Source organism: Pteropus medius, unplaced genomic scaffold (genome assembly GCF_902729225.1).
Source record: "Pteropus medius unplaced genomic scaffold, Ma_sr-lr_union100, whole genome shotgun sequence".
NCBI classification, from domain to species: domain Eukaryota; kingdom Metazoa; phylum Chordata; class Mammalia; order Chiroptera; family Pteropodidae; genus Pteropus; species Pteropus medius.
Window position 1 is genome coordinate 1,218,415 of NW_024350925.1, and position 14,077 is coordinate 1,232,491.

A 14,077-nucleotide genomic window follows, 5' to 3' on the forward strand; every position below is an offset into this window, starting at 1 on the left:
CAGTGATATTAGACTTTCAGCTAATTTAAAAGATCTGAACTGTCTTGTGTATTAGAAATTACATAGAATAATGCTTTCTGATATGAGTTTTAAGGTAAATAAATTCCTAGTACAGTGTAATTAAATGTTGCAAAATTTCTCTGCGTTTATGAAATGTAAATAGTTAAAAGTAAGAAAAAATTATTACGAGTATACTATGGATTAGGTCAAAATAGCAGTACCACCTGGCTTTTTGAATTATTTAAAAAAAAATTTAAAAACTATTTTTAAAACCTGATAGAATTGTTACTTCCACTGTGATGATGATTAATCCTTTGAAAACGCTCATTGTTATTTCTGCCATTTCTCAGAGGCCGGTGATAGAGTAGAGGGAAAGCTGAAGACCTAGGTTCTAGTCCCTCCTCTGACGTTTTTTTACTTTTCAGTACAGGTTTATTCAGTGATTTTTAAATTAGCTTTATTAAGGTATACGTTCCATACCATAAAATTTACCTATGGTATGTGTACAATTCAGTGATTTTTAGTAAATTCATAGCATTATGCAGCTGTCACCACAATCTAGTCTTAGAATATTTCCATTACTCAAAAAGTTTTCTCTTGCTTGTTGGCAGTCAGTCCCTGCTCTCACCATCAGGCAACTAACTACTAATCTGCTTTCGGTCTGTAGATTTTCTCTTTCTGGACACTTCATATAAATGAAATCATACAATATGTGACCTCTTGTTTCTGACTTCTTTCAATTTAGTGTGTTTTTGTAGTTCATCTGTTGTAGAATGTATCAGTATTTTAATCCTTCCTATTGCTGAAAAATAAAATATTCTGTTGAATGGATATATCACATTTTGTCTATCCACTCACTAGTCAGTAGACATTTGAGTTGTTTCTATTTTTTGGCCATTATGCACAATGCTGCTGTGAACATTCGTGCATGTAAGTCTTGTGTGGGCATATGTTTTCAATTCTCAATGAATTTCTGGGTCATATGGTAACTCTATGTTTAACTTTTTGAGGAGCTGCAATCTGTTTTCCAAAGTGGCTGCACCATTTTACATTCCTACCAGCAGCGTATGAGGGTTCCAATTTCTTCACATCCTTGTCAATGCTTTTTTCCCTCTTTTTTATTATAGCCATCCTAGTGGGTATGTAGTGGTACCTCGTTGTGGTTTTGATTTGTATTTCCTTGATGGCTAATAGTTTTGATCATTTGTTCTTCATGTGCTTATTGACCATTTGTATATCTTTTTTGGAAAGATGGATATTCAATTATTTTCCCATTTTTAAAAGTGGGTTCTCATTGAGTTATAAGAGTTCTTTATATATTTCAGATACAAATCCTTTATCAGGTATATGATTTGTAAGTATTCCAGTTTTTGGCTTGCTTTTCACGTTCTTGATGGAATCATTTAAAAAGCAAAAGTTCTGAATTTTGATCAAGTCAGATTTATCAATTTTTTTCTTTTATAGGTCAAGTGTTTGGTCATGATAAGAAAACTTCCTACCCAAATTTACTAAGACTTTCTCCTCTGTTTTCTTGTAGAAGTTTTTAAACTTTTATCTTTTACATATAGATCTACGACCCGTTTAGAGTTAATTTTTGTTTTGTTTGTTTGTTTGTAAGGGTCTAAATGGTTTCTCGTTTGTTTTTGCAAATGAATATCCCTCTTTTGAAACAGAAATAATACTGCTCTGACTGGCACGCTGAGGTTTTAAGATCAATTGAAATAATAGTATGTGTTATAAACTTTAACAGCTCATATACACATGAAGGGAGCATTGTTGTTGTGAGGGAGCTGTCAAATATTAAGAAGGTTAAATGGCTTGCTTAAAGTCACGCAGAAAGTGATCGCTAGAGTTCGTAGTACTAGCCGAGGATCCCAACTCGGCCCTGGGCTCCCACTGCAAATCGTAACAGACGGTGGGGCGGTGTATCGGCGATGGCCTGGTGCAAACCAGCAGCGACTTACAGAAACCCAGCATTCTCCTGGAGCCATGTAATTATGGCCTGGTTAAAAAAAAATAATAACAACTTCAGCAATGAACATTTTGGAGATCTATATATTTCTTTCTTTCTTTTGCGAAGAGGAGAAAATTCAGTGAGCCTCATCTGGACCTCCAGATGCGTTCACCATAGTAACTTAGACAAATTAAATTGTACTATAAATCCAAATTGATCGATTTCCATAGTTTCTAAATAAGGCCCAAACTACTCTGAGCATTTTGTTTTGGCCACTATTATTCTATCTAATATATCACTGTTTCGTCTCCTGGCTCTCAGGCTGCCTCTTAGAGAGCTTGATGTTTTTCTGCTTTTTTGACAAGTCTCCCATCCATTATTGCTTATTCCCTGAAACATGACGGGGTATTTAGCTTTTTTATGCAGAGGTTAATTTAATAACTCTCTTGGCTCTTTATATATAGTGTATGCTGCTTTTTCCTGTTTGATTGAATGTGCTGTGCATCTCCTTTGTTCAAAGCACTTGGGAGAAAATTCTGCCCTTGTTTGACTTTTCTAATGGCCAGACACTCATTCATTATTTATTGAGCAGATAACATTTATCAAGTGCCACCACACAGTGGCAAAATTACTATCACACAAATATAAAACCTCATGCCTCACAGTATCAAGCGTTGCATTTTACAAAGTGTTCTTACATCCATTATTTTATGTTGCCTCCTACCACCCTCAACAGAAATTCTATGAAGTAGAGGATGCTGGTATTATTACCCGTGATTTACAAATGAGGAAAGTTTTAAGGTTAAAAAAAGTCGAGTTACCAATTTGCTTAAATTCACATGGCTAATGAATGAATCAGGATTAGAACCCAGGTCTTCTGACCTCAGTTCCAGGACTCTTCCCACCAGAACATACATCTTACCTGCTCTTGCTGGGGAATTCAGTTCAGAGGAGAGGTTCGAGTTGGTATTCAGAATCTACTGCCAATGAAAAATCAGGAGGGATGACTTGCATGCTTGAGCAGGCAAGCCTGTGTACTCTACAGTAGCTACATATTCTAGATTAGTTTTAAGAGCAAGTAGGTTGCTCTGGTTCTTTTTCTTAATTTTATTTTGAAATGATTGTAGATTCACATGTAGTTGTAGCAGTAACACGGGAGATCCTATGCACCCTTCACCCAGTTCCCCCAATGGCATCATCTCACAAAAATATATTACAATGTCACAACCAGGGTTTTGGCGTTATTACAGTCGAGACACAGAGCTTTTCCACCACTGCAAGGAGTCGTCATATCACCCTTACAGTCCCTTCCCACTTTTCTCCACCCCCCCCACCCAAGTGGGAAGGGACTATAAAGGGTGACATGACGACTATCATCACTACTTTCACTATTATCAATTTCTATAATTTTGTCACTTCAAGAATGTTATATGAATTGAATCATACAGTATATAGCTTTTGAGAAATAGAATCACACAGCACATAACCTTTCGAGATTGGCTTTTTTTCAGTCAGCATAATTCTCTGGAGATTCACCAAGTTGCTGCGTGTCATTTTATTGCCGAGTCGTAGTTCATGGTATGGATGTACCACAGTTTGCTTAACCTGTTGACCGTCTGGGTTGTTTCCAGTTTGGGGCTATGCAAATAAGGATGCTGAGAGCATTTGTGCATCGGTTTTTGCGTGAACACAAATCTTCATTTTTTCTGGGATTAGTACCAAAGGAAGCAATTACTAGCTTATATGGTAATTGCAAGTTTAATTTTTTAAAGAAACTGCCAAACTGTTCTCCAAGGTGGTTGTAACATTTTACATTCCTCCAGGAATGTGTGAGTGACCCAGGATTCCTCCATCCTTGTCAGCATTTGATGTTGTCACTAATTTTTCTTTTAGCCATTCCGATAGGTGTATGGCGACGTGTCACTGTAGTTTTAATTTGCTTTCCCCTAAGGGCTAATGATGCTGACCAAATTTTCATGTGCCTATTTGCCTTCTGTTTATTGTCTCTGGCGAAAGGTCTGTTCAAGTCTTTTGTCCATTTTGTAACGAGTGTTTTGGGGTTTTTTTACTGTTCAGTGTTAGGGTTCTTTGCCTATTCTAGGCATTAGTCAGATATGTGATCTGAAAATACTTTCTCCCAGTTTGTAGCTTGACTTCTCATCTATTTAACAAGGTCTTTCACAGAACAAAAGTTTTCAATTTTGTCCAATTATCATTTTCTCTTATGGATCATACTTTTGGTGTCGTCGCTCGTAGATCTCTTTGCCTAGCCCTACATCTTGAAGATTTTCTTTTTTTTACCTTAAATTTTTATAGTTTTATGTTCACATTTAAGTTCGCGGTGCTTTTAAAGTTAATTTCGGTTTGAGGTGTAAGGTTTCGTTGAAGTTCCTTTTCACCTGTGGCTGTCCGGTTAGTTACTTTAGCACCATTTGGCGAGGCTGTCTCCTCCATTAAATTGCTTTTATACTTTTGACAAAAATCAGTTGGGCACTTACCATTAAATTGAAACTTACTGGATTTCATTAACCAATGTCACCAAAAAAAAAAAAAAAAAAATCAGTCGGGCACATTCGTGTAGTCTTCGCCGGGTTCTCTTCTGTTCTCTATGTGTCTCGCCCCCTGCCAATACCACAGTCCTGATTACTGTAGCTATACAGTAAGTCTTAAAATTGGATAGAGTGATTTCACCCCTTCATTCTTCCTTTTCAAAATAGCTTTAGCTGTTCTAATTCCTGCCTCACACATTCATTTTGGCATAATCTTGCTTATATCTGCAACAGTTCTGGCTGGAATTTAGATAAGAATTGCAGTAAACTGGTTTTGTTCCCAGGGCTGCCATGACGAGTTACCACAAACTGGGTGGCTTATAACAACAGAAATTTATTCTCTCACAGTTATGGAGGCTGGAAGTCTGAAACCACGGTGTCGGCAGGGCCACGCTCTCTGCGAAGTCTCTAGAGGGAGAACTGTTCCTTGCCTCTTCCCAGCTTCCGGCAGTTGCTGGCACACCTTGGCTTTCAGGCCTTGGCTTTCCTTCACTCACTGGCTCATCGCTCCAGGCTCTGTCATCACGTGGCATTCTCCCCATGCGCAGTCTCTCGCTGCTCTTCTCTCTTATTGGATTAAGGGCCCACCCTACTCCAGTATGATCTGGTCCTAGTCACAGCTGCTGTGACCCTGTTTCCAAATATGGTCACAGTCTGAGGTTCTGGAGAGGACGTGAATTTCAAGGTGGCAGGTCAGGGACACTATCCAGCCCAGTAAACTGAAGATCAATAATTGATGTCTTTAATTATATCCCAATAAAAAAGAATTGACATTTTTATTATATCGAATCTTCCAATCCATGAACAAAATATGTCTCCAGTTATTTAGAGTTTTTATTTCTTTCATCAGCATTATGAAAGAAAGAAAACAATCAGCATACAGGTCCTATACATGTTTTTGTTAGATTTCCACCTCAGTATTTCAGGTTTTTCTGAGTGATTATAAAAGGTGTCCATGTGTTAATTTCTGCTATAAACAAATGTAATTGATTTTGAATGTTTACCTTTTATCCTGTAACCTTGCTGAACTCACTGATTTCAGGAAGTTTTTTTTGAAGATTCCTTAGGATTTTCTATGTAAACAATCATGTCATCTGCAAATAGGGTTAATTTTATTTCCTCCTTTCCAATTTTTATGCCTTCTGTTTCCTTTTCTTGCATTATTGCACTGACTAGAACTTCCAGCATCATCTTAGAGTGGTGAAAGTGGATATTCTTGCCTTGTTTACTTTCTTAGGGGAAAAGTGTTCGGTCTTTCATCATTAAGTATGTTAGCTCTAGGTTTTTTGTAGAGGCTCTTTATCGAGTTGAAGTTCTCCCCATTTCTTTTCTTTTGAGAGTTTCTGTCATGAATGGGTGTTGAATTTTGTTACATGCTTTTCCTGCATCAGTTGCTATGATCATGTGATTTTTCTTTTTTAACCTGTTAATATGCTGGATTACATGGATTGATTTTAAATATTTGACTAGTCATGTATCCTTGAAACAAATCCCACATGGTCGTAGTATATAATTCATAATTCTTTTTCTGTATCGATAGGTTCTATTTGCCAGTAGTTTTGTTAAAGATTTTTCATCTATATTCTTTAGGGATATTGGTCTATAGTTTTCTTTTTGTGTGTTATCTTCGTCTGGTTTTGGTATCAGGGTAATACTAGCTTCATAAAATGAATTGGGATGTGTTCCTTCTTCTTGTATATTTTTGGAAAAGATCGTGTAGAATTTGTTAGTTCTTCTCTAAATGTTTGGTAGAATACTCCAGTGAGATTATCTGGGCCTGGAGATTTTTTCAAGAGCTTTTAAATAACAACTTTAATTTCCTGAATAGTTATAAACTGTTCAAACTCTTTTATATTGGGTTAGTTGTAATTTGTGTTTTTCAAGGAAGTGACCCATTTCATCTAGGTTGTCAAATTTCTGAGTATAGAGTTCTTCATGTTATTCTCTTCTTATTCTTTTGATGTATGCAAGGTCTGTAGTGATATCCAGTTTCATTCCTGATATTGATAATTTATATCTTCCCTTTTTTTCCTCTGTCATTCTTGCCAGAAGTTCAGTTTTATCTATCTTTTCAAAGAACCAGCTCCTCAGTTGAGTTTCCCCATCTTTGTATCTTCAGTCACATTGATTTCTGCTCTTATCTTTATTATTTACTTCACTCTGCTTGCTTTGTATTTAGTTTGCTCTTTTTCTGGATTCTTGATTATTAATTTAACTTAGATTATTAATTTGAGACATTTCCTCTTCTCTAATGTGTGCATTTAGTGCTGTAAATTCCCTCTCTGTGCTGCTTTAGCTGTGTCCCCAAATTTTTCCTGTTCTATTTTCATTTTCATTTACTTCAAGGTCAGTGAACTCCAAATATAATACAGAAAGTGATCCACACACAGAAACATAATACTAAAAGTACTGAAAGCCAAATATGAAGAGAAAATTTTGAAAAGGAAATGACTTACCACTTAGAAAGGTACCCCAATAAGATTAACAGCTAACTTCTCACCAGAAGCAATGAAAACTAGAAGGCAGTGGCATATTCAAAATGAATATATAAAGAACTCTTACAACTCTATAACCAGCAAAATTATCTTTCAAAAATGGAGATGAAATGAAGACGCTACTAGATAAAAACAGAGAATTTGTTGCTAGCTGACCTGCCTACAAGAAATAAGAAAGGAAATTCTTTAAATTGAAAGCAAGTGACCCCAGGCTATAATCCAAATCCAAACAAACCAAAAAAGCATCAGTAATTACGTAATTATAAAAGACAATATAAATGCATATTTTTCCTCTTAATCGATTTAAAAGGCAAATGTGTAAATACATTATGTCATTGTTTTGTTGAGCTTTTAACATTATAAAAGTGTAATATGAAAATAACAGCAGAAGGAAGGCAGGTGGGAACCCGTTTTGGAGAAAGGAAATGACACTGGAGAATAACTAAGCCACAGAAAGAAATGAAAAGAACCAGAGATAGTAAATAAGAAAGTTAATACAACAAACTATAAATATAGACTTTGAGTCCTTACTTAGCTTCTTTGAAACGCATACAATTTTATAAAGTAATTATAATGATTACTGTTTAATTTTCTACTTCAGAACTTACTAGGAAGCCACAGTAATCAACACAGTGTGGTATTAACATAAAGACAGACAGATATCAATGAAGTAGAATTATAAGTCAGAAACAAACCCTCATATTTACGGTCAATTGCTTTCTGACAAGGTCGTCAAGACTATTCAGCGTGAACAAATAGTCTTGTTAACAATGGCCCTGGCACAAGCGAATAGCCACATGGAAAAGAATGAAGTTTGGATCCTTACCTCACACTCTATACAAAAATTAACCCAAAACAGATCAAAGACCTAAATGTAAGAGCTAAAAATATAAAACTATTAGTATAGATAAACTAAAATTATAGAACTCTTAGAATTATCTATAAAACTAAAATTATAAACCTGTTAGAAACATAGTCTTAAATCTTTGTGAACTGGGATTAGGCAAAAGTTTCTTAGATGTGACACCAAGAGCACAAGCAATAAGACAAAAATTAAATAAATTAGATTTCAACAAAATTAGTACTTTTCTGCAAAGTACTTCAAATAAATGAAAAGACAACCCACAGGATGGCAGTAAATATTAGAAATCATATATCTGTTCGGGGACCTGTACTTAGAATATATAAAGAACTCTTACAACTCTGACATCATTAGTCATGAGAAATAGGCAGATCAAAATACAGTGATCTATATCACTTGACACCAACTAAGATGGCTATAATCAAACAGATGAGAATCACAAGTATTGACAAGGATATGGAGAAGTTGGTAGCCTCCAACACTGTGTGACTGTAAAAGGGTGCAGCTGCTTTGGAAAACGGTCTGGCAGTTTCTCAGAAGGTTAAACACAGAGTTACCATACGACCCAGCAATTCCACTTCCAGGTATCTGCCTATAAGAAATGAAACATATGGCAAACAAAGACTCACACACAAATGTTCATGGCAGCCATATTCATAATAGCCCCAAATTAAACAACCGAAATGTCTATCAGCTGATGAATGGATAAGCAACATGTATTTCTATGCAATGGAATATTATTTGGCCATTGAAAGGAACGAAATACTGACACTTGTACAACATAGATAGACCTGGAAAACATTAGCATACTAAATGAAAGATGCGAGACATTAGAGGACTACATGCTGTGTGACTCCATTTATCTTAAATGTCCAAAGAAGGCCAAGCTGTAAGGGACGAGAGTTAGATGAGCGGTTGCCCAGGGATGGGGAGTGGTAATTGGGGGAAGTAGGGAGTGACTGCTAATGGGCACGGAGTTTCCAGGGGGTTCAAAATCTTCTAAAATCGATTGTGGTGGTAGTTGCAGAATTGTGTGAATATACTGAAAACCACTGAATTGTACCCTTAAGTAGGTAAATTGTACGGTGTGTGAGTTATAGCTCAGTAAAGGTGATGTATACAAAACTCACTTCCGGAATCCTGAGGAGAACCTAAAGGCAGAGTCATCTGTGTTCCCAAACAGCTACGGTTTTCTTAGAGATATGTGTGACTGCCATGTTTATTAAGGCATTGAGGACAGAGAAAGCTGACTTCAAGGATGAGCCCCAGAAAGTCATAAGAGCACACACCTCTCTGTGCTGGCCCTGATTTATATTTCGCACAGGCAAGTCTGTGTCACCTTGGAGTGAATAGCTGCATGGATGCATTTCTTTATTGAAGATGATTCTCCTGAGCGATGCTAGACACGAGGGCAAATAATGCGGATGAAAGTAAGACTCCTCCAGCGTCCCTCCCTTCCTGAGCGCTACCTGCATTCTTCCAGCCGCCCAAGCCAGAGACAGCCTTGACTCTTCCCTCGCTCGCATTTGTAATCTGTCGCCAAGTCCTGTCAGTTCCACCCATTCAAGTTCCTGTCTTTTACCTCCGCTACTGCGGGAGCCTTCCAGCTGGTCTGCTGGCATCCCTTGCTCTCTGCTCTGCCTTTCTCCATCCAGCAACCAGACTGATCTTTTTCCGTTTATGGATGCGAGACCTTTCTTAATCTTCCTCATCTTGCCCATTGTTCTTAAAGACCGGATCCTGGTGTGGCCAGGAGGCTGTGCCTACCTGGTCGACCGCCTCTTTCCCTCACTCTGCACCATCAGGAGCGCTGTACTCCACGAGGCCACCGATTACCACCCTGCAGGCAGATGCGCCGGCCGCCTCCTTTACCCTGGCCTTCGTTACTGGCCAGCGCCTCCTTATCGAAATTCTCTTTTACTTTTTCCTTTATTTTCTCGTCGCTCCTCTGTGTCGTCTTTTCCCGCTTACTGCCCAACCGCGAACATTTTCGATGTTCTCTGCCCTTTAGTTATCTGTATTCTATACTCTGGCCTTTAAGTGAATCGATACACTTTAACCATTGCCTGAGTCTCCCAGTCCATATCTGCAGCAGCCTACGTGACCTCTCCCACGTGACCTCAATCCCAACGCGATTAAAATAGAACTTAACGTTATATCGATCCCGTATCCCCAGAAACATTTCTTTCCAATTTGTTCTGTCAGTGATATCAGCATTCTCTCAGCCATTAAAACTGTACTTTGGAGCCATTCTCAATTGACCTGTCTAACGTTCGCCACAGCATATCAGATCCCAGGTGCTGTCGTTTCTTACATCTCCCCATTTCCGTTGTCAGTATCGTAGCTCTGACTCATCGCATCATCCACAGACATGACAAGTCCATTTCAAAACAGGGCCTGCTGTCTGTGTTCTCACACTCAGGTCTGTTCAAAACACCATCGGCATTTCAATCTTATTAAAACTCCAATTTTATCCCATCACTTCTCTTCTCAAAAAGTTTCAGTGGTGACTTCTCATTGCCAGCAGAATAAGTTCTGAAATCTGTGGCCTGTAATGTAAGACCCTTTACACCTCCAGCCCTGTGTTTCACAGTAATTCCACGAGATGTGAGCAAACAGTCTTTATACCCTGGCTTAAACAAAGTTACACGGTTTCTTTACCGCCAGACTTCCTGAAACTTTTAATGAACTAACGTGCATTACAGTGCTCCAAAAGGGTATGTATAGAACGCATATGTGACCATCTGTTAACGTGCTTCATGACGCCGATGCTCTGAGGAGAGCACCGGGGAAATGCAAGGTGGCCCCGGGCCGCCCTTCCGTCCCGGTCCCAGTGATCGCCCCACGTAAATCATCCGCTTGGGCCAGACACCTGCTGTCTCCTGAGATGTGCGCCGGCTCAAGCACAGTCCAAGCCGCTCTCTGTTCCGTTCTGCCCATGAATGCCCTTCTCCTTCTTTGTACAGCTGTACATTTGTAATTTTATGGATGTAACGCAGATATCGGAAAATTCACAATTTTAAAGTGCACAATTCATTGCTTTTTAGTACATTCACAAAATTGGGCAGCTGTCTAATTCCAGAACATTTTGGTCACCCCGAAAAGAAACCCCGTAGCCATTAGCAGTCATTCCCTGTCTCCACCCCCCAGCCCCTGGCAACCAGCACTCTGCTTTCTGTCTCTGTGGATTTGCCTGTTCTAGACAGTTCATATAACCCACGTATAGCTACATCCTACTCATCTGCCCTAAGACCATGTTTGTTCAGTCATTTGTTCATTCCTTCAGTTAAAATCCCATCACTGTCAAATACCATGCCAAGCTTTGACTATACAAACGCAGATGCCATTCCGCCTTAAAGGGACTCCCAGCCTCGTGCAGGGACAGATGACACAGTGTTGTTGCGAGTGCTGTGGGATCGCCGTGCGCAGACCGCGTAGGAACCGAGGGGCGCGGACACCACGTGCAGAGGCGGGGAAAGCGCGCCGAGCACGTTGCGTTTGACGAGACATTTATTCGTTTGTTGATTCATTCGCCAAACATCTGTTGTGCCCCTGTTATGTGCCAGGCTCAGTGTTGGGACTCTGAGGATACAAAGACGAACCAGAAAAATCCCCCGCGCCCCAAGGAGCTCAGCAGTCTGCAGGAGACAGAGCCACAAGCAGTTTCTAAACAACCTGGCGAGTTGTATTAGAGGAATGTAACACCTGCTCTGGGAGCAGAGAAAGGAGCAACTCGCTCTGTTTGTGAATTTGAAGGAGAAAGAGAAGTTTAGCAAGTGGGCAAGGGTGGGGGTGGCATTTCAAGCAGAGACTAGACCTCCGCTGACTGTGCCTCTAATGCTCGTCTCTTTTACTGAACTAGAGCACGTGACACCTGTGTCGCCCTGACTAGCCATGAATCACACACCTTGTGTAGTCCCCTTTATGCCTGGGCTCTCCAAATGCACTCGGGTCCTTTCAGATAAGGGCTTCGTCTTGTCCCTCTTTGTGCCTTCGTTCTCGTAGTGTTTTCTGCATAATAATTTTTTATAGATTCAAGCGAGTGAAAGAGTTACAGCTGAGACAACGTCATTGATGGTCTCAAACCGATGCTTCTGTCGCATCTCCCCTTTCAAGAGCTTTAAGGTGCGACGGGTACATGGGTGGTCCCTTTGCAGTCCGCCCCCCACACAGGAACTGAGGAAGTTGCCCCCTACACTGATCCACTATTGCCAGGTCTCGTGGTCAGCCACAGAAAAGCCCGCTCATGAGGTGAAGGGGCCGTCTTGGAAAACTGTCCTTTGTTCACAGCTAGGCAGATACCGTCAACTCTGAAGATGAACATCCCTTAAAACTTAGTCGGTTGCCGTTAAGTAACACAGATTGCCCTCCGTCATCAGTGTTTGCTTTTGAGGCAAAAACTGAGGTTTCCTGCAGAAAGGATTCTGCCTCAAGATGGTAACATAGAAATGCTGCCTGAGCGCCTCGCGTCCGGCCTGCCCCGCAGATTTCGAATGTGCCGGTCCCCACAGGCATGTGAGCCGATTCCGGAAAAAAAAAATGTGCAAAAGTAAAGATTCGTATGATTTCTGTTCCTAACATAGACTGATTCCGGTCAGGGAAATGAAGAGATTCAGTAAAACTGCCCCTTCACGACCTTCTCTGAACACGAGAGGTAGCCATCGGGGAGGTCGTCGGTTGGGGACAGCACCCAGAGAAGCCCTGGACACAGTGCCGGTTTCGCTCCGGCTTCGGGGTGCCAGGACTCAGTCCCAGAGGGCTTCGTTGATTTCCGGTTGTTGTCCTTTCACGAGGTCTTGCTCCAACGCTGCCTACAGCGGGGTCCCCTTCGCCGCGCTCATGTCCCGTGCACCTTGGTGTGAGCCGAGCAGCGTTCATTTAATAATAATAATAGATGCAGCACAGTGCAGATGGTACCACGACGATCATGACAGTGACAGCTGTACACCCGCTGTTCTTGGATTTCAGGAAGGCTACCCTGAAATGGAGGTCCTCTGGCTGATGATCAAATCCTGGAATGTTGGAATATTTATGTACAGCACGCGCAAGTTTGTCACTGCCGAAAAATGGTGTGGCCTGGCGATGCGTTTCCTCGACCATCTTGGCTCCCTCAAGAGAAGATACGAAACTCAGGTGAGGAGGGACAGGGCTGGCGGTGGGCGGCCTGACCCGGGTGGAGGTCGCGTCGGGCTCAGCGAGGGCCCGGCCCTCCTGCCTTGGCTAGGAAAGGTCTCGTCATCATCCTCTCCACGGTTCCACAGAACTGCAAGAATTCGGGCCTGTACAGACTAATTTCTCAGGACGGATGGCGAACGGGGGGCTCAGGGAGAGCAAACGAGACCTAATTAAGAGGCCTGCCGGGCACTAGCTGGGGAAGGGCGCGTCGCTGCCGATGCCACGCACACCAGCCACCGCGTGCTGTCCTCTGTGCAAACACCTAGTGTTTCAAAAGTTGTGTCCTCCAGAAACTGCTTTCAGAAGCAGACCGCTGGGCCACTAGCTAACCAGGAGAGGCTTAGTGGAAAAGCAGTCTCGTTACCAAATAAGAGCCAAGGTCGATGAATCTGGTGCGACGGGACCCGTCCTCCCCCAGCGAGTACCGTGTTTTCTCTCCAGAGTGGCTCTGCCAAGGCTTAGACTCTCGTGCCATGGCCGCGGGTCGCGGAAGCTTTCCCCTATTTCCTTTCCTCTCAGAAAATCTATTTGCTACTCTCTTTGCCAGATGAACTTTCTGTTCAGTAAACTCGTGGAGGCATTACATATGAATGAGGGCTCGGTTTTCCATGAAGAGTGACAGGCATGTGAGCAGGCGAGCAGACAGAGGCTGGAAGAAGGCGCGCGGTCCTGAGACATTGAATGTTTAATCGAAGTTTCTCTTAAGCTTTCCTTCTGTTTTCTCAGGCCCTAGTTTTATGTTATCAAATGGCATTCTCTAAAATAAAAGCATTTTGACTCTCACCACTGTGACCAGCTCATTTCAAGGGAACAAACCAATTTTCCAAAGTGCTAATAATTATATGTGGAAATGGCCCATGTGAGAGCAACATGATTCATGCTTCGTTTGAACAACAAAACAAGATTGTCCATCTCAGTCCCACACAGGCGCACTTTATTCCAGAAGTGTTCAAACCCCAGGGCCCAGGGCCCGGGGCGTGGAGGGCGGCGCGCTCGTTGCTGAAAGGGCCTTCGTGGTCTCCGGGCCCGCTACTGACTGGAC

At 41.3% G+C, this 14,077-nt stretch overlaps 1 protein-coding gene across 1 annotated transcript in view; it reads left to right on the forward strand.

The window, feature by feature from the left end:
- Positions 1-13,812, forward strand: part of TEX11 (testis expressed 11) — a 144,167-nt gene extending 130,355 nt beyond the window's left edge. Inside the window, exons 30-31 of the mRNA XM_039841737.1 lie at positions 12,829-12,993; positions 13,583-13,812. Coding sequence (XP_039697671.1) covers positions 12,829-12,993; positions 13,583-13,654 — 237 coding nt within the window. The 3' untranslated portion in view covers positions 13,655-13,812. The remainder of the gene's footprint in view (positions 1-12,828; positions 12,994-13,582) is intronic.
- The last annotated feature ends 265 nt before the right edge of the window (positions 13,813-14,077 follow it).